The 24,782-nt window shown below is 42.4% G+C and overlaps 1 protein-coding gene across 9 annotated transcripts in view; it reads left to right on the top strand.

Annotated features, from left to right (window-relative positions):
- Positions 1 to 24,782, top strand: part of PBX3 (PBX homeobox 3) — a 240,090-nt gene that overhangs the window by 86,881 nt on the left and 128,427 nt on the right. The window contains exon 1 of one of the 9 annotated variants that reach the window (XM_079962175.1): positions 8,591 to 8,612. The exons of the other annotated variants lie outside the window; for them this stretch is intronic. Within the exon in view, the coding sequence (XP_079818301.1) occupies positions 8,606 to 8,612 (7 nt within the window). The 5' untranslated portion in view covers positions 8,591 to 8,605. Of the gene's footprint in view, positions 1 to 8,590; positions 8,613 to 24,782 lie in introns of those variants that run through there. 9 annotated transcript variants of the gene reach the window in all.

The raw sequence follows: 24,782 nt of genomic DNA, 5'->3' as shown, positions 1-24,782 counted from the left end.
AATATGGCTTCTCAAAGACTCCTGGGGGTAAGTGAAAGTTGGCATTTCCAGGGGACTTAGCTTTAGGACATAGAATAATGATATCACCAAGTTTGGCAAAGAGCTATCAAAGGTCAAAGGAAGCTTCTGTTTGTGTTTGTTGGTTTGTTTATTCGAATGTGAGCCTGTGACTAGGGAGTGTCTTGTTTTTGATTTTGTATAAGCCTCTCTGGGAGCCTTTTTGGCTGAGAAGAGGAGTACAAATGCTCTGAATGAATGAGTACTTTCTCCCCGTGGCCATCTTTTGACCTTCATCTCTTGTTTCGGGTCTTTGGCACCTTCCTTCCTGTGGAGCAGCTCTTGGAGGCCAAATGCTTCCTGGCCAGTGACCTTGCTGTTGAGAGCACCTTCGAGCCCTTGGACATCTCCCACTTGCTGCAAGAGTTCAGCGGCAAAGCTGTGGAGGTAAGGTGCTGCCAGGGTGGGAGAGAAGAATCTCCGCCTTGAAGTAGGGGAGTCCACCTCATGCCATTGGGTGGCCATGACACATGTTTGTTGGACCTGGAGGGCTAGTGTTGTGATATCATAGCCAGGATTAGGTCCTTTAACAGGAAGAGCAACAGAGCAGAAGCCGATAAGGCAGGGACAGGCCTCTGTCCTCTAGGCGAGGCAGCAAGGGGTGAGATTGGTGCAGGTTTCCCCTCTCTTTTTGCCATCTGCAGAGATGCAGCAGCACAGAGGGGCTGATCCAGATCACTGAGGGATCCTTCTGGAGTGCAGGAGACCAGGGAAGACCAAGCCATTTCCTCTCTCTGTGGCATGGCAGCAAGCAGTAGAGTTCCTGATGGAGCTGGACCACCTGTGGAGGGGTCAGGTTTTGAGGCAAAGCGCCTTTCTGGCCCCTGCACCACTGCCCAGAGAACCAAATGGCCCCCTCCGTGCAACAATGCACCATCCCTGAGCCAATGGGTCTGACAGTTGCTCTTGTTTTTCCATTCACTGTGCCTGCAAGAGAATATGGCAGGAGTTTTCTGAAAGAGAGACAGTCACCCCTGTTACATCATATGTTAGACTTGGGGTGGGGAGGGAGGTGGCTTTCTTTCTAGCTAAGGATCAGCACTTTTTTAAAGTATTAACTGTGGATTACAAATTTTAAAAAAGCTAATGAGTTTGGCAGAATACTGTTTACATTTATCTTTTATTTAGTTAGTTGTACCGTATTTATATTATAAATAGCAACCTCTATCTGCATAAAATAGAAAATATACAGTACATTTAAATTATCAATTAGATGCCAAAAGTTAGAAACAAATAGACATAATAACACAGGGGATGAATAGTGAACAAATGTATTAGTAACTTTAAGAGTAGTTAAAAGTTCAAATGGATCTAATTTTTGCATTTTCAAAACTTGTTGCATACCATCATTCCTACGTCTCTTCCAATAGCTTTGGCAGTTGGATATGCTAGCAGCTTTGTTACCTGCTCTGCTGAAAAGAACACTTTAGCAGGAAATGGGTTTGTGAGAGAGTGTTGATAAGGCAGGGGGTTAGGTGATGTAACTTTTGAGCCTTTCTTAATGTTTTCATGGACTACTATTCTGATGCTGGGGCTATATTATTGAAGCCGGACGTCAGTGTGTGACAACTTCATTCAGTTGTAGCCTACTGTAGATGCACTAACCTGCAGAGAAACATTGAATAGTCTTTGGCTATGACACTCAGTTTTACTGTAAAACACATTTACTGTAAAAACAATTCTCATTAACACCACTCCAGTTTTCAGAAACATTGCATGCATAAAAGAATTCTTCTCTTTTTTACAGGCTGCCTTTTCTCTTTCTCCTCCTATGAGCACTGTTATTATATTGCAAGTTCTATAGCTTTGTGCTGAAGTCCCTTGAAATGCTTTCTACTTTGTTGGTGGTGGTGTTGAAACCAGAAGCAAAACTACAATAGCACTCTCTTCCCTTGTTGCATAGGCTTTAATGCATTCTGCCATTGGGCTTGTTGGAGTAGAATTTCCATGTTTCCCGTCACTGTGTGAATTCTGGACTTAACACAGAATTTCCTTCCATCTTGCACTTAAAATAAATAACATAGAAGAAAAAGAAGGAAGTTGAGAGCGTTTATGCCACAAAACTGGCTTCTGTGGTACAATGGATAGTGTGTGTGCCTTGGATAAAGGGGACACAGGTTCAAATGCCTGTTCGTTTCATGTGTCACGGGAAAGCAGAACGTGCGTAGTCACAAGTCTTAGTAAAGCAAATACTATACAGGACTTTGGACAGCTCCAAGAGGCCCTGCTAAGGCAACTACCACAGTCTTTGCAGGGAGCTAGAGTCAACTGAAACCTTATGCCAGAGGTTGGCAAGGTTTACTGGCCATGGGCCGGATCACTCCCACAGAGATCGTCTGTGGGCTGGACTGGCACAGCATGATGCCGGAAATCGTGTCTGTGCATGTCCGTGGCGCCGGAAATTGCTTCTGCCCATGCCCAGTTGCCAAAAATTGCGCCTGCACAGAAGTGATTTTTGGCATTTGTACATGCGCAGACATGGTTTCCGGTATCTGCGCATGCACAGACGCAATTTCCAGCACCGCTTGGTGAGTCCCTGAGCCGTGGTGCGCTGGTTTAGTACAATACGCGGGGGGCTCGCTGAGCAGGCGGCTCAGTTTGGGGTGGCTCATGGGCCAGTAAAATGGTCTTCATGGGCTGCATCTGTCCCATGGGTTGCATGTTGCTGACCCCTGCCTTATGCAGTCTACTTAGCCTTCCCAGAGGAGCTGGCTGACTGGTGAAAGGGTCCTCTTATTCTGTGGGGCTGGGGAGATGGAGGTGCTGTAGGGGACAAAACAAGGTACTAGTACTTTTCCATTTGAGAAAATATCTTGAAGTGAATTCTCTTTCCAGTTCTTAACCATAACTTGCAAGGTCCCTGGGCCATTGCCATTACACTGTTCAGCTTTTAAATTGTTCTGGAAAGATGGAGATACACAGGCTAGCTTGCTTTTCAGGTGGGCATATTTCTAGGGTTATGGCCTTAGTGGTAGTAGGATCTAGTAGTGGAGAGAGTAGCACTGGGGTGAAGAAGAATATGAGTCTCTAGTCCTTGCCAGTGAAGCAGGATCCTCTTCAGAAGCATACTTTCATCTGTGGGTGGGTTTTTAATACCTATCGGAGAGCTTTATGCACAACAATGGATACAATTTTCACATCCTGATCCCTGCACAAAGGTTTTATGTTGTAGCAGGCCTATGCCAAGCTTGGGTCAAGAGTCTTGTCTGAATAAAGTTAACCAATTAACTTGTGTCCAAAAGACACGCACACAGCGCCAAACCCAGAAGTGCCTAGAAACACATCACCAAAAAGAGTGGGATGAGGGCAGAACATATTGTGTTTATATGCTCTCTGCTGACACATGTGGGGGCTGTTTATACTGACAGTATAAACTGAAGCAAAATAGCAGCCAGTCCCTTGCAGGGACCCCCCCCAAGCCAGCATAGCCCTCCAAAGCCCAGGGCAAATGTATCCAGCTTCCCCCCCCCTCTCGGGCCTGTGTGGTGGTGACTGGAGATGCAATCCCAAGCACCACTTGGGGAAGGAATAGTCATAGTACCACTACCAGCAGCAGCAGAAGAAGAAAAAACTTGGTGAAATTCAGGTGTAGTGCTTTTTCTGAGGTGGGGAAAGAATACTTTGGAAAATGTGATGTTGGAAGAGCCCCCTCAGTCGAGTACCAGTGATGAAGTTGGAAAGTATCTCTAGAGTTTCGCTTCTGATGTGGAATCTTCTCCAATGCTGAAGTACTGTCAAAGCCTTTGTGATATACTGGATAGCAGGTTGGATTTGCACCAGGGAGATCAGGGTTCAAATACCCACTCAGCCGTGAAGCTCAGGCAGCAAATGTCAGATGTTATAAAGAATGCTGAGGAAAGCCCCACGTCTTCAGTCCTTGGGAAATTTTCTTCAATCCTAGGTATATCAATACTTGGGATTTGAGGAAAGGTGCTCTGAACACCAATTCAAAAATACATTCTCCTCCATCTTGTAGCCCAGAGCAGCTTACAGCAGTTTAGCCTGAATGCAAAATTACTTCTGTCTCCAAGGTGTTCATAATATCTAATTAAGTAGCTTGAGGGATAAAAGAGTCCAAACACTGTAAAAATGATATTTTATAGACTGAAAACATAGAATCATAGAATCTTAGAGTTGGAAGGGACCCTCTCCCTTCCAGTGCAGGAGAAAACAAGTATGCTCTCTCTTCCATGTGACAGCCCTTAAGACAGGGGTCCTCAAACTATGGTCCACGGGTCAGATCTGGCTCACCAGGGTCCTGAACCCAGCCCGCCCGGCAATTGCCACCGCCAGCCGGCATCTTCAGGTGCAAGAGGCAGGGAGGCAGGCTCCCCCAGCCCAAGGAAAAAACCCGCTGCTGCCGCCCGTGCCTTGTGGGCCAGGCTGGCGACTCCTCTGTCCACCCGCCTGCTCTCTCTTGCTGTCACATGCTCGCTCTCCCCTCACGGGCCTCGGCCGGCTCCCCTTGCTGGCCCCACCTTGGCCCACAAACGCCGCCCCTTTTTGTGAGGCCTGTGAGGCCTTGTTGCCTCTCCTCACTGGAAACGGGCGAGCCCTGTCCTTGCGGGCTGAGGGAACGCATTTAGCTCCTGCCGGCCTCCACTCAACACCCTGCAGCCTTGGCGCTCACGCGGGGCCTCAGGCAGGTCTGTGGGAAGCCTGTGGGCCCCCTCAGGCTGCTCGTGGACTACAACTCCCATCAGCCCCCCCAGAATGACCTGGTAGCAGGGGCTGATGGGAGATTGAGTCCAGGAGCTGCCTGAGGGCCGCTGGTTCAGCTTCCACGGGGTAAGGACTGGGATGCTGAAGGGAGGCTTTGTTTGCTGGTTGGATTTTGGATTCTGGCTAGGCAGTTCCAGCTGGTGGATTTTCGTTTTCGGTAAGGGCTCAGTATGGGCTGTTTTAGCTTTTCGCAGAAAATAAGCAGAGGTGGGGCCGACCCAATTAACTTTCAGTTTAATTTTAACCCCCAAAGTAAAAAAGTGTTGTTGTTTTTTAATCATGCTGCTAGGCCACACAAACCACAAAAGTTGTGCTGTGTGGTGGGGGTGTTGTCACATTGCAGCTTGCAGATGTCGGCGAAGAAACCGCCTTCTCAGGCTTACAATGGGGAATACACAGCACTAAAGGAAAAAGGTGTGGGAGGGAGGAGGTGGAAAAGCAAACTTATTTCTTCATGACTTAGTTCTTGCAATGAGCAGGTGGAATGAGCCAAAAGCTGCTTGCATCACTTGCTACAAGTAGCAGTGACAAATATGCAACTGGATATTGACCATCTCATTAGCCAAAAGCGGGCCCATACTTTCCATTGAAATACTTATAAGTTTATGTTGATTAAAATTGTTCTTCATTTTAAATATTATATTGTTTTTCTTGTTTTTTGTGCACCACAGATAAAATATGTGCAGTGTGTATAGGAATTTGTTCATTTTTTTTCAAACTATAGTTCAGTCTCTAACAGTGTCTGAGGGACAGAGAACTTGCCCCCTGTTTAAAAAGTTTGAGGACCCCTGCCTTAAGATATCTGAATATGGCTATCATATCTCCTCTTTTCCAGGCTAAACATACCGAGCTTCTTCAAGTGTTTCTCATAAGGCTTGGTTTCCAGAGCCTTGATCATCTTGGTCGCCCTCCTCTGCACACTCTCCAGCTTGTAACATCCTTCTTAAATTGTGGTGCCCAGAATTGGACACAGTATTCTAGGTGTTGTCTGACCAAGGCAGAATAGAGTGGTACTATTCCTTTCCTTAATCTGGACACTATACTTCTCTTGATGCAGCGTAGAACAGCATTACCTTTTCGTGCTGCTGCATCACACTGTTGACTCATGTTAATCTTGTGGTACTGTGGGGGTGTCCCCCATCCTATATTTGTGCCTCTGGTTCTTCCTGCTTAATTGCAGAACCTTACATTTGTTCCTACTGAAATTCATTTTGTTAGCTTGCACCCAGTTCTCCAATCTGTTAAGGTCGTTTTGAATTCTGATTCTGTCTTCTGCCGCATTCACTACCCCTCATCTGCTGGTGCCATCTGCAAATTGGATGAGCCCCACCCCCCACTCAGTTCCTTCATCCAAGTCATTTATAAGACTCTGAACAACAATAGGCCCAGGACAGAACCCTGCAGTACCCCACTTGTCACTTTTTTCCAGGATGATGAGGAACCATTAGTACTCTTTGGGTTCAGTCAGTCAACCAGCTACAAATCCACCTAACAGTTACATCATTCAATCCATATTTTACCAGCTTCCTCACGAGAATATCATGGGGGACTTTGTCAAAAAATTACAACGGAAGATGAATAAAAATTTTTAAAAGCACCACTGACCCCACCTCACTCCACCTCAAGCAGTAGCACTAAGCTACAAACTTCCATTTGTTCTTGAACTAATAAATTGCAATACAGAATTCCATCTGGCTACCATCACAATGCACAGCAGAAGTAGCCAACATGGAACTACATCTCCTGACCTTTGGCCATGCTGACTGGGGATGGTGGTAGTACAACAACACCTGGAAGGCACCAGATTTTCTACTTCTGGCCTACAACATACTTCACATAGCATTTAAAATGTGTGTGTGCACCCCCCCCCCCCCAAATACCCATACTACACCTTACCTATTCAGTTCCATCCACTTAAAGTGCTTTCTGTGGCATCTATTCTACACTTATTCATTTTCTCTTTTTGTTTGCTGACAGCCATCAGACAGATGCCTTGGTGAAACTGAGGAGCCAGGCATGGCAAGCAATATTACCATCATCCTCTTCCCCTACCCCAGATTTTTCATCTCAGTGATGGATTCAATTTCTGCATTGTGGGATAGGTAGAATGGAGACTAGAGTTCTGTCCCAGGTGTGGTGGTGATGCATTTGAAGCATTTCTAAGAAGGGAGGTAGATCTTTGCTCCCAGGTTCTGCAGTGCTCCTCTTGCTGCATCAGTACCAGTTACTGTGTGTGCTCTTCTATCATACCCCTAGTTTATCTTTGGTTTTCAGTTAATTCTTCCCACGTGTCCCTCCTTTCCAAGATTTCCTGTGGGGTTTTTTTGGTAGAGGCATCTCTGAATGTGGAAGTAAGCCATATAAAAATTGCTACAGAATTTCATAATGATGCATAACACATGATCTTTTAGAAAAAGTCAGATAAAAATAAACGGGTTAGGACATTGTTAATGGATTGTTGTTCTTTAGTTCTTCTTTTTTAAGTCTTGTTTAAACATTGATAAAATCTATAGAGAATGGTTATCTCCAAAAGGCACCTCTCTTGACAGCCCAAACTGCCCTTCCATGTCATCTATCCATAACATTTAAAATTATTCTCCACCTGTGGCATGTGGTAAATTGATGAAATAAATTTCTTGCCAGAAAACCCTGCAGATGAAGTGACTCTGCAACTCAAGCAAATGAGCCAAGCTGTGTGTTATATTAGAAGGCCAAAAACATAGAAAGTCAGTGTCTAGTAGCTATGAGTTGGGTTCTGAGCATGAGCAAATATCTGTTGAGTTTAAGAGCAAAGAGCCAGTAGAAGGGAGTGAATGCTGCCATCACTCCTCCTTGGTTTCACTGGGGTACCTGTCTGATTGCTGTTGGCAAACAAAATGCCAATATGAATAAATTTGAGGAGTACCTGCTGCAATTTGGAAATGCATAAGCAGATGTATGTGCAAGTGTAACTGTTTTCACACATGTGCAGAAAATTGTTCTGTCACTAATAAACCTCTATTTGGTAATCTGCAGTTACTATAATGGTTCCAGAAGAGGATGAGGGTATTCAGAATTTCAGTTTCTGGGGCACAATAATAAAATCTTGCTATTTATAGGTCATATACCAATTGGTTCTCATCCTAAAATGTGTCACCTGAATGATTCTGCAATGTGGTTGGCATGGGAGAACCTGCAACCTTCGTTGGAGAATTCGCAGTTTGCATTCCTCTTGTGCCAGTTTTGGGGATTCCTGTTGACAAATTCTTCATTTTCTTTGGTCGGAAGGAGGATGGGTTTCATTCTCATTATCCCCTGCTTTCTTGAAACCCCTGCTGCCTTCATCTGTGCCTGTGTAGATCTGAGCCTCTCTATTCATTGCAGGCGCAATGGTAGAATATGTGCAGTTAATTACAAATAAATGCCGTTTTGAAAATCTTGTTGTTTTTTAAATGATGACTTTATAGCATGAAACATGCTTGTCCTTTCCTTACATGTGTGACTCCCAGTCTGCAGCGTCTCAGATAGAATACACAGGCTGTGTTTCCAGGGTGGTGGTGGGAAGAGAGAATGAGCTTCCCTTTATCTTTATTTATTTATTTATTAATAAAAGACAAAATGCCTTGGGGAAACAAAAGGTCTTAATGGCTGGTGCTTGGTATCCTTGACAACAGTCCCCAAAGAATATTACATTAGGGGCATGGGAGAACTTTTAAAAAAATAAGTAATGGAATTCCGTCTCCGTGATGCTTTTAGTAGTCATTTCGGCCACGGTGCAGCGAGGTCATAAGCTGAGCTCGGTGAAGGGAGCCAGAACATGAAATGATGCTGAGAGAACGTCTGGGAGATGAGAGGTACAGAATTACAAGCGAAAGTGCAGGCCTGCTGAGGCAATTACAGCTTAATGGGGTCATTTGGAAGGCAATTGCCAGGGGTTAATGTAGTATGGAGAGATGAGGTGAGATTGAAGTGAAATTTGGGGCTGGGAATGTGTTAAGATGAAAGATCAGAGTGCAGTGGATTCTGCAAAGCACAGGAAAAAGGTTTATAGCATGCAAAAAAAAAGGGGGGGAGTAAAAAAAAAAACAATAAATAGTAGGCTAGCTGCTTCCAAATAAGTAAATAAAATCTTGAAGTGGACCTTCTTCTATTTGGATATCTCTGTTCGGAACTGATTCTTCTCTAGAAAAAGCACATTAATGATGAAGAGTTGATTTGATGTCAAAGTTCTGCTGTGGACAGACAGAAAATGTTTGCAGCCCACTGAGTGCTGCCATGCGTTTCTCCAGCATCGCCCCCTCTTGAAATGAATGGAGATTGCGCAGAAGCAACACTTAGTGGACTGCAGTAAATGTGCTTGTGGTCTTCTCATTATTGTTCTTCCTCTGTGCAGTCTCAATCATTCTTAGCTGTGCACGCCTGCTCTGTTGTACGCTTTGGGTATTTATTTTGTAAGAATTCACTGTTTTGGAACTAAAAAGTGAGACACAGGCCCACATACATATATTTTGATGTATTTTCAGTGGATTCATCACATTATCTTTTCAGGCATTAAAATAATAACTTGCAACGTGTCAAAATATTACAAGAATGTAAGCTAGCATACTCAGAGTGTGAGTATTTTGGTGTGCTTAAATATTACAGGTGTTTTAAATTAAAAACATCAAACCATGAAGGCATAATGGAAGTAATCTGTCTCTCCCTTTTTAAAAAACAAAACAAAAAACCACACAACACCACCCATAGCTTTAAACTGCATCTAGCATGTTTGGTTTTTCCTCATTGTGAACAAGGGAAGTTCATAAGAATTCAAAGGACAAAAGAGATCATTATGCCTTGTTACCTCAGCTAGTTCATTACCTTAATTGCTGAGCGTAATCCGGGCTTGGAAGAAAACTCTAGGGCTTTAAGGAGATCAACAGAGGCACCTTATGGCACAGAAAATGGAAACGCTTTCGTGTTACCACTGCTGTTCCAGGAGCTTTAAACCTTGATCAAAGGCTGAACTTTTCTTAAGGTCGACCATGTGAAAATCCCACTAGAGTTGTACCAAGCGCTGAACCGTAATGAAGTGTAGTAGGTTGAGCACCATTTCTGTTTAAATGTGTGACCGTCCTGGATCACTGGCTAGTGAGAGCATATTATCATCCTCTCAGGTGAAATTTTAACATAGTTATATTTAGCAAGGGATAATAGTCTCTTTGGTGCTCTGTAGATGGCCTGGACTAAAGAAAAACCTCAAAGCATACGAAGCTGCTGCAGGTTTTATTTATTTTATTCATTTTGAGCAAGCATAGGGCAATCTAAATGAACTCGGTATCACTTTCCAGTTCTAGTGTGCTCAATATCTCTCTAGCTGCATGCAGAGTATCTTGCAGGTAACCTTGGAACACTTGCATACATGATACTCATTTGCATGTTACTTTTGTTTACTTCTTTGTGACCTCAGTGTAGTCCAGCAAGCAGTTCTTTGGCCATGTAGAATACAACTCTGGAAGAGCTAAGGAGCAAGCTGTCCTGCTCCTTCCCTTAGGGAGAGCTCTGTGATTCTCTGTGCATGCCTCAAGGTAGCAGGATGAGTGCTGTCCTGCACAGTTCACTTGACAGCTGCAAAAACAGTAGCAGTAGCTCTAAGCTTTCTTGAGGTAATTACCCTAGCAAGCTTTCACTTAGTAGCCTTTTAGGCTATGTCTTGCCTCTTTCACCTCTAGTTTTCACTGGGGATTTTTCCAGTCCCTGTGGGTAATACCACTAAATTTTACTTATTTTTTTGTTTATGGGAATAGATTACCATAGCTCACTCACTTTGTGTCCTGGCCTCCCTCCAAGGACCACAGAGCAGCATACACAGGCCAGTCTCCTATCCAGAAAACTGGCTAGTCCTAGATCTGCTCAGCTTCAGAGATGGCGCCTTCAGACCATTTCTCCATAATTACTGAAAATAATTCAGCAGAGTTTTGGAAAGGTGAAAATAAATCATATTAATTGTAACCATATCAGAGCAAATTCATGGGTTTCCACCCTCATTCAAGCAGTGAGAAAAAGCTTTTAAAAAACCAACTTTGAGAAAATTATCCAGTTGTCCCATCTGCTGACCCAGTTCTGACCCTTAACAGTTGTATATTTGGGGGCTTTTAATTTTTTTAAAAATACAGTAAAATGAAACCATATGACCTTTAAAAGCATGGTTGAGTAGCATTCATTTTACAACCATCAAAGCAACTCTTTACTGTTGTAAGGTAGGGAAAAATCAATGATGCAATCTTTTTCCTTTTGCCTCGTGCAATCCGTAATTGAAATGGAAAATCAAATGAACGGCTAACAGATAATTGTTTTATCAATATTCCTTGCCTGCCCTACAAGGGTCAGCCTGGAATGATCATGAGGCACGGATATGATGAGGACAAAATGTGAAATTGAACAGCAAGGAGGTAATAAATCAGTCTTGACAAGAAAGAGTGACCAGCATGTAGCCTGTGCAGGCAGCTTTGGGGACACTTTTTGTCTCAGGTGTCTACAGTGATTTGAAAATGTGAGAATATAGTATTTGAAGCTCTACTCCTGGGTAAACAAGAGCAGACTATTTTGAGGCAAAGACAGCATCAAACACGCAGTCTGTTTTTCAAAAATGTTAAGGATAGAGGACATTGGAGGGGAATCACATTGTGGAATAATAGAATATCCTGAGCTTGTAATAACAGAGCATCCCTCATTGCTCTGGGGGCTGTGGGGGGGGGTAGCAAGCCAGGGCAGCACCATGTACTTAAAGACAAAGCCATACACACATTTTGGTTTTCTCTGCCTTGTACCCTGGTAGGATATTTCTGATCCCCAAAGCATATAAGGAAGATATATTTAATTTGCTTTGTTTTCATTTTAAGAAGGCCTGGCCACTGGCATTTTGTTAGCCATTGTGAGAACAGGATATTGGACTAGATGGACCACTGGCCTGATCCAGAAAGCTCTCATGTTCTTAGGTCAGTTTAGAAATTCTTCCATTTCCCTCCTTGTACACTGTCATGTTTTTGTTTTTGTAGACTTAGGTGTATGTTTTGCCTAAACCAGTATGGCTGGGTGTGTCATTTTGAAGACCTCTAGATGTACGTACTTAGATCCTAAGCTGGAACGGTAGCACCAACAAGGGCCCCTGGGTACTCATATAATGGACACAGCACATACCTTTAACATTTTTCAAGCTGCTAGTTTTTTTTCTTATAAAAGGTAAAGGTAAAGGTACCCCTGCCCGTACGGGCCAGTCTTGACAGACTCTGGGGTTGTGCGCCCATCTCACTTAAGAGGCCAGGGGCCAGCGCTGTCCGGAGACACTTCCGGGTCACGTGGCCAGCGTGACATCGCTGCTCTGGCGAGCCAGAGCCGCACACGGAAACGCTGTTTACCTTCCCGCTGGTAAGTGGTCCCTATTTATCTACTTGCACCCGGAGGTATATATGAACATAAAAATAGTCCTGCTGGACTGCCCCGAAAGCTCATCTAGTCTAGCATGCTGTTTCCCTTAGTATCAACCAGATCCTATACTATGGGGCATTCCAAGTGTGGTTATACAATCACTTTGTATAAAAGCATTACAATATTATCAGTTTTATTGTTTGATTCCTTTCTTAATGACCCTAGCATGAACCCCTTTCATAGCTTTGACACTGCCACCTCAGACCCCATCAGTACAGTGGTACCTCAGGTTACGTACTTAATTCGTTCCGCAGGTCCGTTCTTAACCTGAAACTGTTCTTAACCTGAAGCATCACTTTAGCTAATGGGGCCTCCTGCTGTTGCCGTGCCACCAGAGCCCAATTTCTGTAGAGTAGAGTTCACTTTGTGTCATGAACTGCTCCCCCATGTGGGGAGCCCATGTGAGGCTAGCTGGGAAGAACCTTATGTGTTGATTCCATCCAGGCTGGCCATTGGTTCCTCCTTGGCAGCAAGGATGATGCAAAACTAGGTAGTGTGAGCAAGTGTGATATTGAGCTGCCTAATGGCCTCTCAATTTCCTCTTAAAATGATACATAAATAAGCAGTCCCTTCTTCAAAGTAGCTGGATTCAGTAAGTTCATTTTTTGATTTAACTTTTAGAAATTCTGTAATCTGTTTGTGTTCCTGAGTGGGTTGTAAGTTTAGGGGTCCTGTGCAGATAAATATTTCTTATCTTCTTTATTTGATTCGGAATAAGTGGTCTGAAACTCAATCACTTGCTTGAAACCAGATGCCAGAAATAAATAAGGGCAAGTCAAAAATTACTTCCATTTTTAGAAGCAGAGTTCAGAAAAAGGCAGGACAGGAAAAATGGCTAGGACACCTGGATATTAGCACAGAGTCTTTAAGAGCACATCTTACACAGAACAGGCCAAAAAGAAACAAGAAAAACAAAACAAAGCTGGCAGCTGCAATATTTTCAGTATGGCTAGGATGTCCAGGGCAGATTTGCTTTTATACAGCTTCATGTCATGTACCTAGAAAGCATCTGTCTGTCTTAAAAACTATCCATATAAAAACATTCGAAGAAGCATTTTTCTTCTCTCCACGTGAAAGTAAGTGAAAAGGGAGTTTACAGATGCTGAGAAGGGAATATAAGCATGCATCCCACTTCTTCCTGAGTTTCTGCTCAGTGTTACTTTTATAGACTGGACGGGGTTACTAATACTCAAGTATAAGTGTTGGCTTTGATTCACAGGACTATGAGAAAATGCCATTTCACCTTATGTACATTTGAATTTTTGTTCAAGCTAGTGAAAGTCTTCTTGTAGTGCAGCAAATAACATCAAGGGCTGCATTATATTATGACATGGCGATTAAGGAAGATCCAGTCTGTAGCATATGAAAATAGTGGGCCATAAAAGGTTTTGAAAAGTGGTTGTACAAAGTCTTGAGCAAATAAATGAACCTCCCTGCATTTGGCATCACATATTGCCACATGATGCTTTTCTGCTAATTCAGAAACAACCCTTTTGTTTTGGATCCAAGTAATTCTTATGTAGTTAAGTTTATAGACACAAGAATACCTGACAATTGGGGTCTAGTAAACAAAAGCTTATGCCACTATAGATCTATTGGTTTTTAAGTGTCATTGAACACTTTTTGTATTCAATCAGAGCATCACCTCCGATACCCTAGCAGTTTGAAAGCATACCAGTGCAAGTAGATAAATAGGTACCACTGCAGCGGGAAGGTAAATGGTGTTTCCGTGCACTCTGGCATTCATCACAGTCCTCCGTTACTCCAGAAGTGGTTTAGTCATGATGGCCACATGACCTGGAAAGAGCTGTCTGTGTACAAACGCCGGCTCCCTCGGCCTGAAAGCAGAGATGAGTGCCACACTCCATAGTCACCTTTGACTGGACTTAACCATCCAGGGGTTCTTTACCTTCACCTTACCCTGGGAATGTTATCAATTAAAAACAACAACACCATTTTGGATGGGTGATTTTTAAGATTACTTTTTAATGGTTTTTACAATTTATTTTTGCACTACCAACTGCTACTTTGCAGATGACATAGTATATACATATTAATTAAACAAGCTATCAGATTTCCACTTTTTGCAGCCGGTGTGGGAATAGGAAACCTGTGGCCTTCCATATGTCATTAGGACTCCAATTTCCATTAACCTCACCCTCCATAGTTGATGAACAGGAATGATGGGAGTTGTGAAAGAGGAGGTATGTAGGGATGATAAGGTAGCATTTAACATGCTTTGAGGGAAGCAGTTTGAGTGCAAACTTCTAAAGACAGCTGCTGGTTAGTTGGCTTGGCTCTGAAAAGCAGAAGCAGGAATTCCTCCCTCTGCTGTCCCAATGTACTTTCAATTGGACTTGAGGTACATAATTTTTCTTCTGGATTTGTAGTGCAGTTGGTCACACTACCCCAAGTCTGGACTCTAGCAGCCTAGCCTTCCCACACTGATAGTGCACACCCCACAATTCCTGTTTGTAAGCCCTTCTATAAGTTTTAGCCTATGGCATGGAACACATGTGTTGTGTTACAGAACTCAGTAGCAGTCAGTGCTCTGGGTCAAATATGGAGTGGATATCTTGTGCCTTCACTCTGCTTTCCACACACACATCCCTGTGTGTCACTTTCTGCAATCACTGTCCTTCATGTCCTTGAGGCTGACATAGTTTAAATACAAGCCTCTCCAATTTTATCAGCTGTTTAAAAATAGTTCAGGAGCAACTCTGAAGGACATCCCCACCCCACCACCCCAGGTGATCTGTGCTGTTTTTGCTAAAAGAGCTGCATTTCCATTCCTTGTGCTGGGCAGCTGAAGGTCTATTTTCTTATCCTAAACATGCATGGCTTTTTTTAAATCATACCCTTCCTCAATCTTGAAAGATAGTCGTGCCTCCCTTTCTTCTCTCCCTGGGGCAGGAAGCCTGTACCAGCTGTGTGATCCTTACACTCAGTAACTGCTTCCATAAAAATATTTGCTGAGCATATGGTGCGTATAGGCATTCCAAATAAACAGCATAAATCCAGGTGTATGGGAGTGCGGTGGTTACAGTCCATCATGCCATTAATGCTCTTTTCAGAAATGCCCGGAGTACGTATTTGCACCATGGTGCCTAATGGCTCCAGAGAAGCTGTTCGAACTGTCAGGCTATTAATCTGCCTTTTTAATGGTTCTGTTCTATGGATGAATGTTTGTGTTTTTATTTATCACACACACACACACCACGACTGGATTTGCTGTAAAGAGCCTTGATGTAAACACTGAGAGCATTCCTGAAATTCTCATTTTAATAGAACACTATTAAAATATAAACTCCCAACTTTAAAAGGGGGAGTTTTCCATCTCCCCTTCTTCTTCCTTAACACCTCAGATTGTGCCTCCTGGCTCTAAAAGGGATGCCAGGCTCAGCAGTCCGTTGAGATGATCTTTTAAAAATCTCTAAATATATTTTGATGAGAGGGCCCAGCTGCTGCTGCTGCTGCTGCTTCCCAGCAATTTGAAGACGGCTTTCATCAGCTGCTTGGTGATTTTCAGTGGGAAAAGGGCTGGCTTTCATTGATGTATTCCATATCTCCAGATTCCTACAGAAGATGATGAAGCACTAGAATGGTTTCAAGAAGGAAGTAAATGGTACTTCATGGGTTTTGTAAGATTTCTTTTTTCTTTTTACATGGAAAGTAAAGAGGTGTTTTGACTTCGGCAGCTTTGAAATAGGGCAGCATTTCCTCTCTCCATTCTTGTTTGCTTGCTCCAAGATGAACCTGCCCACCTTTTAAGTTCAGTCTCTGAGACCTTATTCTCTGCTCTCTCCATTCACAAATGGGTTCAAGCGGCAGAGGTTTCTCAGTAATAGCACCATAATGATGGAACTTACACCCTGTGTGTCATGGATTGGCTGGATGCAGAGGAGTAGTGGGAGGGACCACTGAGGAATCCCCAAGGAAACCCACAGGGGCTCAGAGCCAGGGGATTGGTGGTGGGACGGTGATGTGTGGTCAGAAGGAGAAGAGGGAGCAGACTGGGAGGAGGAGGAGGTGCTGGAAGCTGAAGAGGCAACAGGGTTTACTGAGCAGGAAGAAGCTGGGCAGAGAGCAGTCCAGGCTCAGAAGCAGAAGAGGAGGTGGGCCAAGAGACAAGGATGAAGCAGGCTGCTGAAGAAGCCAAGGAGTTTACCCTTCCTGCAGCAACCGGCTTCCCTTCCCCCTGGTCATCTAGAACATGCAGATAAATGAAGAGTATGGAGCACTGAGACACAAGGTGACAGAGTCTTAGGCTGTTGGGGGAGGGACCAGGAGAGGAGCCTTAGCAGTGGGAAGACAGGGACCTTCAGTCCTCGCAACTGCCTCATTGGGGCAAGACCTACTGGGAAGAGTTTCTGGGAAGGGTTAACATCACTGACAATGGTGTTTTTATTGCTGACCTACTCCTGATTTTGATTTTGATGTAGTTTTGGTATTGGTACCTTTTATTTAAGTTACTGTTTACGGTAAATGGATTGCTAATAAAGTGAAATGATATGTGGGTGGTCAATCCACCACTATTGTACTATTACTGCATAAATTACATGATGCACAGCACACCAGCAATAAAAAGCACCCAGTCTGGGATGACCCTAAAAACAAAAAGAGAGAGCTTATCTGCTCTGGAGCTGACGGAGCTGATAGTAGGAAATAGGGTGGGTTAAAGGTTTGGTTCCTAAATAGAGAGAACCTGAAAGCTTGTTGGAAGCCATTCATGTAATGTGCAGATGTGTAGAGGGCAACTGACCATCTTGGTGATAAGAGTTTGCTCAGAGGTCTTTGGAATTACTTGATACACCCTAAAGAAAGAGGTACATGTCACAGGGATGGTTTCTGGCAATTTTGGTGAAACCTCACACTAAAAAACAATAATTGCAGAACCTTCACTAAGTGCTGAAGAAGATTTTTTTTGTAGTATTTAGGTATTTTATGAATTTGGGTGCTGGTTAATAGTTCTTAGAAACCAAAGCAGTCAGTGTTGATGTGGTCTTTGTGTGTTCTGCAAATACTTGCAGAAACGCAAATCTTTTAACAAGTTTTTTTCTTCAAAGCAGAGAGAACTGTTCTTCATGCATCAAACTGGAGAAGTCTTCAGCTTATATTTTAATGCATGTTTCATTATGTGTGTTGGCTTTGTGTGTGTACCTATACTTAATATTGTAACACAGTGTTGTCCTGTTTATTTAGTGGCTGGCTTTATATTTTTATTTGCTGTTTTGCTGTTTATGGCTGTTTAGAACTGTGTTTTCTATTTGAAAGCCATCTTGAGCCATTTGCAGTGAAAGGTGAAATAATTTCTATAAATATATTTATAAAATGTTCACCATGTGTGTTGCTCTTTACTGAGTATTGTAAACATAAGAGATCCCTGCCCTTGAAGAGCTTGCCATCTAAATTCAGACTGAGAAGGGATGAATTTGAGCAAATGGAGTTACAAGTGCTTAGCTTTGTTTCTGTTGCGGGGCAGGGTGAGGATTAAGGGCTTTGCATAAGAGGTAGGGAGGTTTTCATTTCAGATTTAAAGTAGTGGGGTGTGGGGAAGGCAGCATGTTGTAGGTGTTCTGAGAGATACAGTGGTACCTTGGTTTAAGAACAGCTTAGTTTATGAACAACTTGGTTTAAGAATGCTGCAAACCCAGAAGTAGGTGTTTTGGTTTGTGAACTTGGAATAAGAACATGTGAGGCTTCCTGTTGAGTGTGTTCCATTTGTAAATTGAGTCCCCCGCTGCTATGGGAAAGCACACCTTGGTTTAAAAACACTTTGGTTTAAGAACGGACTTTTGGAACAGATTAAGTTCATAAACCAAGGTACCACTGTATCATTCCAGGCATATGGGGACAGCAAGGGAGAGTGAATAGACTTGTGAATTCTGAGATTTCACTTTGGTGTTGGGTCTATAAACTTTTGTATACCAAGCAGAAAAGGTGTACCATATAACACCATTTAAGGTGTGTTAATATTCCTATATTTTGCCTTGTCACACCACCCTCCAGACATGCATGCATCCTCAGGTTCTGATGAATAAGTGGTATGTGCTCCAGGGGTGGTTTATGGGTCTTGTTGAACCTAAACTACTTTTGCCTGCAAGATGCAGGGTGGAATGACCTTGTGCATTTATGGAATCTTTGCTGGGTTGAGAAACATGATTAAGGCCAATCAACTCTTTCTCTGTTGACAAGGATGAGTGGAAGATTTGGCACCCTGCTGCATACTTGGGAGCAAATACTATGTGCTACTAGGAAAACTTTGCTCTTAGCATACTAGCATATCTCAACTCCCAAGACACTTGTGATGTGATGGTTTTGATAGAGAGCCTTGTAGACACAGATTACAGAGAATAGAAGAAACTTGGATTTGCATATAGTAATTATATGTCTAGATTAAAATTTAGACATAATAATTATAATTGCATGGAATCATGGACTCATAGAGTTGGTAGGGACCACAAGCATCATCCAGTCCAACCCTCTGCAATGCAGGAATCTTTCACCCGATGTGGGGTTTGAACCCACAGCTCTGAGTCTCATCCTCTAGCAGCTGAGCTGGCAAGCCTCTCACATTTAAGGGGAAGACTGTGACCAGTTGGCATGTGTGTCTTCTTGGTCTGCTGTCCAGATGCTAACTGCTGATGGGCCACACTGAGGCTTCTGCTCTCTTTTTCTCTTCAAAGCAGACTTGGAAGGAATAGCCCTTCAAATAGAGGACATATTCAAACACAGAAACATTGTCTGTAAAGTAGGGCATTCTGGCCATCTCACTTAAAGGAGGGCTAAATTATCTTTTTGGTGCCAGACTATTCCTCTGTGTTCACTCTAGCGCTATCTCCTGCACTTGTATGTTGTTGTTTTAGCATAGCTTGGCCAGTTTTTGCTGGTAAGCTCCATGCCTATCGTATATTGTGATGACATTGTTGAATACCTGTATTTTGTTTATTTATATATTCACATTCCATTTTCCCCAAAATGCAGGGCTTTAAAAGTTAAAAGCAGCATTTTGAATTGGACCTGAAGCAAATTCACATCCAGTATAACTGACGTGCAAAAGGTTAACTATACAGCTGGAATGGGGGTTGTTAGCTTTCAGGGCTGAAAACCAGAGCTCTTTTCACTGGACTAGCTCTAGAAATGATGACATAGGTTACCTCTTCCCTCATTGATACTCTCTTCCCACCCCTTTCCAGGCACAAATTTTATATATATACACACATACACATACTTCTGATTTAAAATCAACTCAGTATTTAAATTAAATTGGCCTGGGATTTAGTTTAAAACAATTTTAATTGACAAACATTTTGTCTCGTGTACATATTAGTTTGCAGGAACACAATGGTAGTTACAGTAATCTCCTCTCCTCCCTCTTTCCTTTAGTATTCAGTCTACTTAGGAAAACAATGTTGCATTAACTTAATATGGCTTGTAAAAATTGGTGATGAAAAAACAAAGTCAAAACAAAACTAGTGCACAAAAATCAACATTCTAAATCAAGCTAAAAGTCTCTTCCCATTTTGCTCACTATCCTCCTTGCAGAGCATTGACAAAAATATGAAATTGATTTGGTTGAAGGGTGTTAAAGAGCCGACAGCCAAATGTCACAAACAATGAATGGCTGCAGTGTTGAAAAAATCAATAGGGAGGTTAAAGCTGGTCTTGAGGAAGACTTGGCAGACTGCTCTGTTCCAGGAAGATATCTGTCTTCTAGCCTTGGTTGCATGATCAAAAGGAAAACTTGATAGGTTTAATGAAGGAAGATACTATAAAATCTGACAACAGAAATATAGACACCGTGGTAAACTGCAGTGCGCATCAGCAAGAGCAGCTCGTAGATACACTTTTCAGTCTGAAAAAAATATTATCGGTAAAGATGTCAAGGGGTGGGGGTAGGTGGGGAAATTAGTGCACACTTTCCTTGCTTTCTTCATTGGGGTAAACACCAGTTTGTGCTGTATGTTTGTTCAACAACATAGCAAATGTATAGTGCAAAATAATTAGCATGTTAATTAGGAAACCATAATATTTCTAAATAATGGCATGCTGAGTGTGCAGGTCTAAAATACAGTGGTACCTCTGGTTATGAACTTAATTCATTCCAGAGGTCCGTTCTTAAGCTGAAATCGTTCTTATCCTGAGGCGTGCTTTCGCTAACGGGGCCTCCTGCTGTGCGCGTGTCTCTGGCGTGAGATTTCTGTTCACATCCTGGGGCAAAGTTCGCAACCAGCAGCAGCTACTTCCAGGTTAGCGGAGCTCTTAACCTGAAGTGTTCTTAACCAGAAGCATTCATAACCAGAGGTGCCACTGTAGTGATAGCACTTGGGGTCAGAGGTAATGTTTATAGAAAAATAAGGGGCACAAATTGACTATTAAAAACATTATTTTGACACGGCACATTTTATAAGTCTACTAGAAAATCATGACCTTCATCCCAGACACATTGGCGGTCCATCCTTTTTTAAAAGGGGGAGGGGAGGGTTTGAAGTAAAGCATAGTGAGTCTTAAGCAACATCTTCAGTGTGTTGTCTTTAAACACTTAAATAGGATTCTTATCTGTCTTTCCCCTCTTGTTTGTTCAAAAAGACATACATTCAACCCAGTATTCAGGTTAAATATTACACAGCTTTCACCAAAACCATGTTAAACATGTGCAAACATGCACATGCATTTCACAAGACTATGTAGGTTTCCTTGTCATCTGTCAGATCCAGGGAAATATCTCTCTCTCTCTCTCTCTCTCTCTCTCTCTCTCTCTCTCTCTCTCTCTCTTCTCTCTCTCTCTCTCTCTCTCCCTTCACCCTCTTTCCCCCCTCCTCCTAGAAAAATGAACTCATTAGTTTAAAACTCCCTAATGCCACATTTAGCTCAAACAGCGAAGATGATAACCTTTTTTTTATAAAAAAAAATGAGGGGAGGGTAAGAGGAGAGAGAAGTCATCTGGCAGGTTTTTCTGCAAGTGGTCGCCTTAATAAAAATGCCCCCTACTTTGTTGGGATGGTATTTGTAGGGCTTCTGCCATATGTTACTTTCCTTTTTAGCTGGGATTATGCCATCATTATTGCTGATAAAAGCTGTTTACTGCCTTGGCAAAGGAACGATGCTTGGAGCAGTTTTGGAAACTGCTATTCAGTTTACAACAAAGTGTATCTTGTGCCAGATGCTGGGATCCTGGGCCTTTTGTTATATTTTTCTCATTATTGGATTTACTCATTGTTTGGCTGTGTCTCCTTTCATCTTAACAATAGACTGTGTTGCTTTTTGTTTAAATACACTTTCATTTTCAGTAGGTTAATTCTGGGCATATTACATCCCTAGAAAGCTGTTTAGATTATGGAGTGTGTGTGTGTGTGTTTGAAATTGCTGCTTTCCAGGAACATAGCTTGTTAATGATGGGCACTCGGTGCTCTTCAGGATGCCTTTGCTTTGTGGGCTGTGTGCCAGGCATGCTGGTTTATCATGTGGCTGCCATCGTACTGTGGATCATGGAAGTCAAATTCCTGAGGACAACATGCTTCATTTGACCAGAAATAAGTTTCTAGTTCTTGGAGCTTCTGAAGAGTCTTTAAAATAGCAGCATCTGCTGGAAGCTCTCATACTACATGGAGGTGCTGCCAGGTAGAAGCTAAGTGTGTGTTGAGGAGCTACCAGATAAAAACTCACCTGTATTTATTGTGTAGCAGACTAGTACTCTCTCAACCTTGGCCTTGCTTTCTAATACTAGAACCCAGAAAGAAACTATGGAGCTGAATGGTGTGACATCCAAGATGGATAGAATAAAATAATTTTTCTTCACAGCACGTATTTCAATTGCAAAACACCTAGATGCATGATATGATGATGCCAGTCATCAGTTTCAATGGCTTTCAAAGGGGGATTAGATGTTTCTGTGAAGGCTAAGGCTTTCAGAAGCTACTAGGCACAGTGATTATATACCACCTCCAGGATCAGAGGCACATTGCCTCTGATTACGGTAGTTCATTGTTGCTGGAAGCAAAGTAGGAGAGGACTATTGTAATGTCATTCTTGTGGATTTCTTAAATGTAATGTCATTCTTGTGGATTTCTTAAAAACATCTCCCTGGCCAATATAGGAATCAAGTTTGTAGGAATGCAGCAGGGCTCTTCTTACGTTCTTTACATTATTATTATTATTATTATTATTATTATTATTATTACTGTATTATTATTATTATTATTATTATTACTATTACTATTACTATTACTGTTATTTCAATTTGAATACCACCCTTCATCCATAGATCTAAGGACAGTTCACAACATATAAATACAAGATAAACAACTCCAAAAAGATAATTAAAAATAATATAAACATAATCAAATAAACCTCCCCCCCACCCCTTCCTACAAACACATTCAAAAGGTATAGGATGTTAATTAGCCAAGACAACCAAGATATAATACAACCAAAAGGGTTACCTTTATAAATTAAGGGTGCTTGGGCTAGACAGAGGCAGCCTACAAGTAGGATTAAGAAGAATGACTGGAGAGAAGGGAAGAAGAGCTAGCAGTTGATGGGATTATCAGTGGGTAAGGATAGAACTGTAGGATTCGCACTCATCTCAGAAAACCCTGTAATGTTCAGGACAGATGCTGGAGATGCCAGACTGTTAGAGCAGTTATCTTCCATATATTTGGATCCTGCACAGCTCCTTTGACAAGTGGTACTGGAAATATCCTCCAGCTCTTAGATTCTCTGATCTCCAAATACTGTATAGCAGTTTGAGAATATTTAAGGGGGATAGCCACAGAGGAAGACATGGAATTATTTTGAGGCAATTTATAGCTGCTAACTGGAAGTCCTTGAAATCTTTGTGAATAATGATACTGGCCTACCTTATGGGGTTTCTGTAAGGATGTGAAAATTCTTGAAAACTCTGGAGCTCACTATAAAAATGTGCTTTATTGTTGGTAATATTAATATTAAATTTATTATTACTAATAATTATTACTAATAATTTATAATTACTCTCCATGTGCTTTTTCCTGTGGTCGGAAAGATTGCGTTCAGCCTTCACAGATGTCCCATCCATTCCATTGGCACCACCATCCCAAGTACTTTTGTCCCAGCCACTATGTGCTGCCTGTTTTTATCTGCATGTCAGCCTGAATCAGATATCTGTGTGTGCATGTGCACCAATGCATGTAAGGGAGTATTCCATGTTGGGGCTCTTCCCAATCAATGAAGGGATTAAATCTGCACACACACAATGGAAAGCATGCACTTATTTCTACTTATTTCATCCATGTATACAGCTGAAAATGCCTGCAATAATATGCCTGACTGGGCTCCAATATTGTTTTTTCTACTACTGGACTCCCAGTTAAAATGTAGGAACCTAAGCCACATGGGTGGCAATGTCTTGTCTTTCTTGTGGACTGTTAACAGCTTCTGCAGATGGTGTGGTGGGATTTGTGGCAGCTATCTGACAACGTAATGAGGAAAACACAGGCACGTTTTTGCATGATGGATTTATTAATGAGATAGTCAAAACCTACAAGTAACATCGATCGTGCCAAACATATTTTGCTTTCAGTTGATTTGATTTAGTATTTTCTGACCATGGAGTATTGGTTTTCCTTTTCCATGAGCCATATTCCCTTCCCTTGTAATTCTGGAGAGGGGCACCATTTTGAGCAGTGTCCATTGCAGGTTGGTACATCTATCAGGAATTACATGAGTTACTTTTGCTTCTCGTTAGTTTGCATTCTTAGCAACTTATTGCCCAGAATTGTGCAAAATAACTGAACTATAATGAAGAGGAACTTGGTTATAATATGAGGATCTGGGCTGAGAGAGGAGGTTGGACAGAACCAGCTCAAGGACTGACACAAAGTAATACATATATTCCAGAGTAAAGTAAGATGATAGTTGTATTGAGGTAAAAGGACGGACTAGATGGCCATGGGGAGAATATTTCATAATTTACATTGTGTCTGTTGCTTTGTAAGTTATGTTAGAAGTAGAAAAGGCTTCGCTTAGCACTACTGTATAGACGTTTCTCCAAGGTATCTAATGTGGAGCTCGTGACTGCATCTTTTGAGGCCCAGTTTCTTCTGAGTTAGGGCTCATCTAGACTTCCACTTGTCCTGCTGCTTCCCCCCAGAAAAATCTGATTTTTAGCGCTGAATTGGAGAAAATGTCAATCAAGTTTTTTGTGGACTGACATTTGCTCTGATTCAGTGCTAAAGAGTGAGTTTTACAAGGATGTGGTGGGGCAAACAGAAAGCCACTCAGATCTATGCCTAGAAAGCACAGAACAAGCAGAAAAATGCTCGGATCCATGCCTTCTAGGCATAGGACTAGTGGAACTGTGGTCATAAAAGCTTTAGAACAGGGGTAGGCAACCTAAGGCCCGGGGGCCGGATCCAGCCCAATTGCCTTCTTAATCCGGCCCACAGACAGTCTGGGAATCAGCGTGTTTTTACAATGAGTATAATGTGTGCTTTTATTTAAAATGCATGTCTGGGTTATTTGTGGAGCATAGGAATTCATTCATTCCCCACCCCCAGAATATAGTGCGGCCCACCACA

This window comes from Podarcis cretensis (genome assembly GCF_951804945.1).
Source record: "Podarcis cretensis genome assembly, chromosome: Z".
Classification (NCBI taxonomy): domain Eukaryota; kingdom Metazoa; phylum Chordata; class Lepidosauria; order Squamata; family Lacertidae; genus Podarcis; species Podarcis cretensis.
The sequence above is the reverse complement of the archived record's forward strand: the minus strand, read 5'-3'. Positions and strand labels throughout refer to the sequence as shown.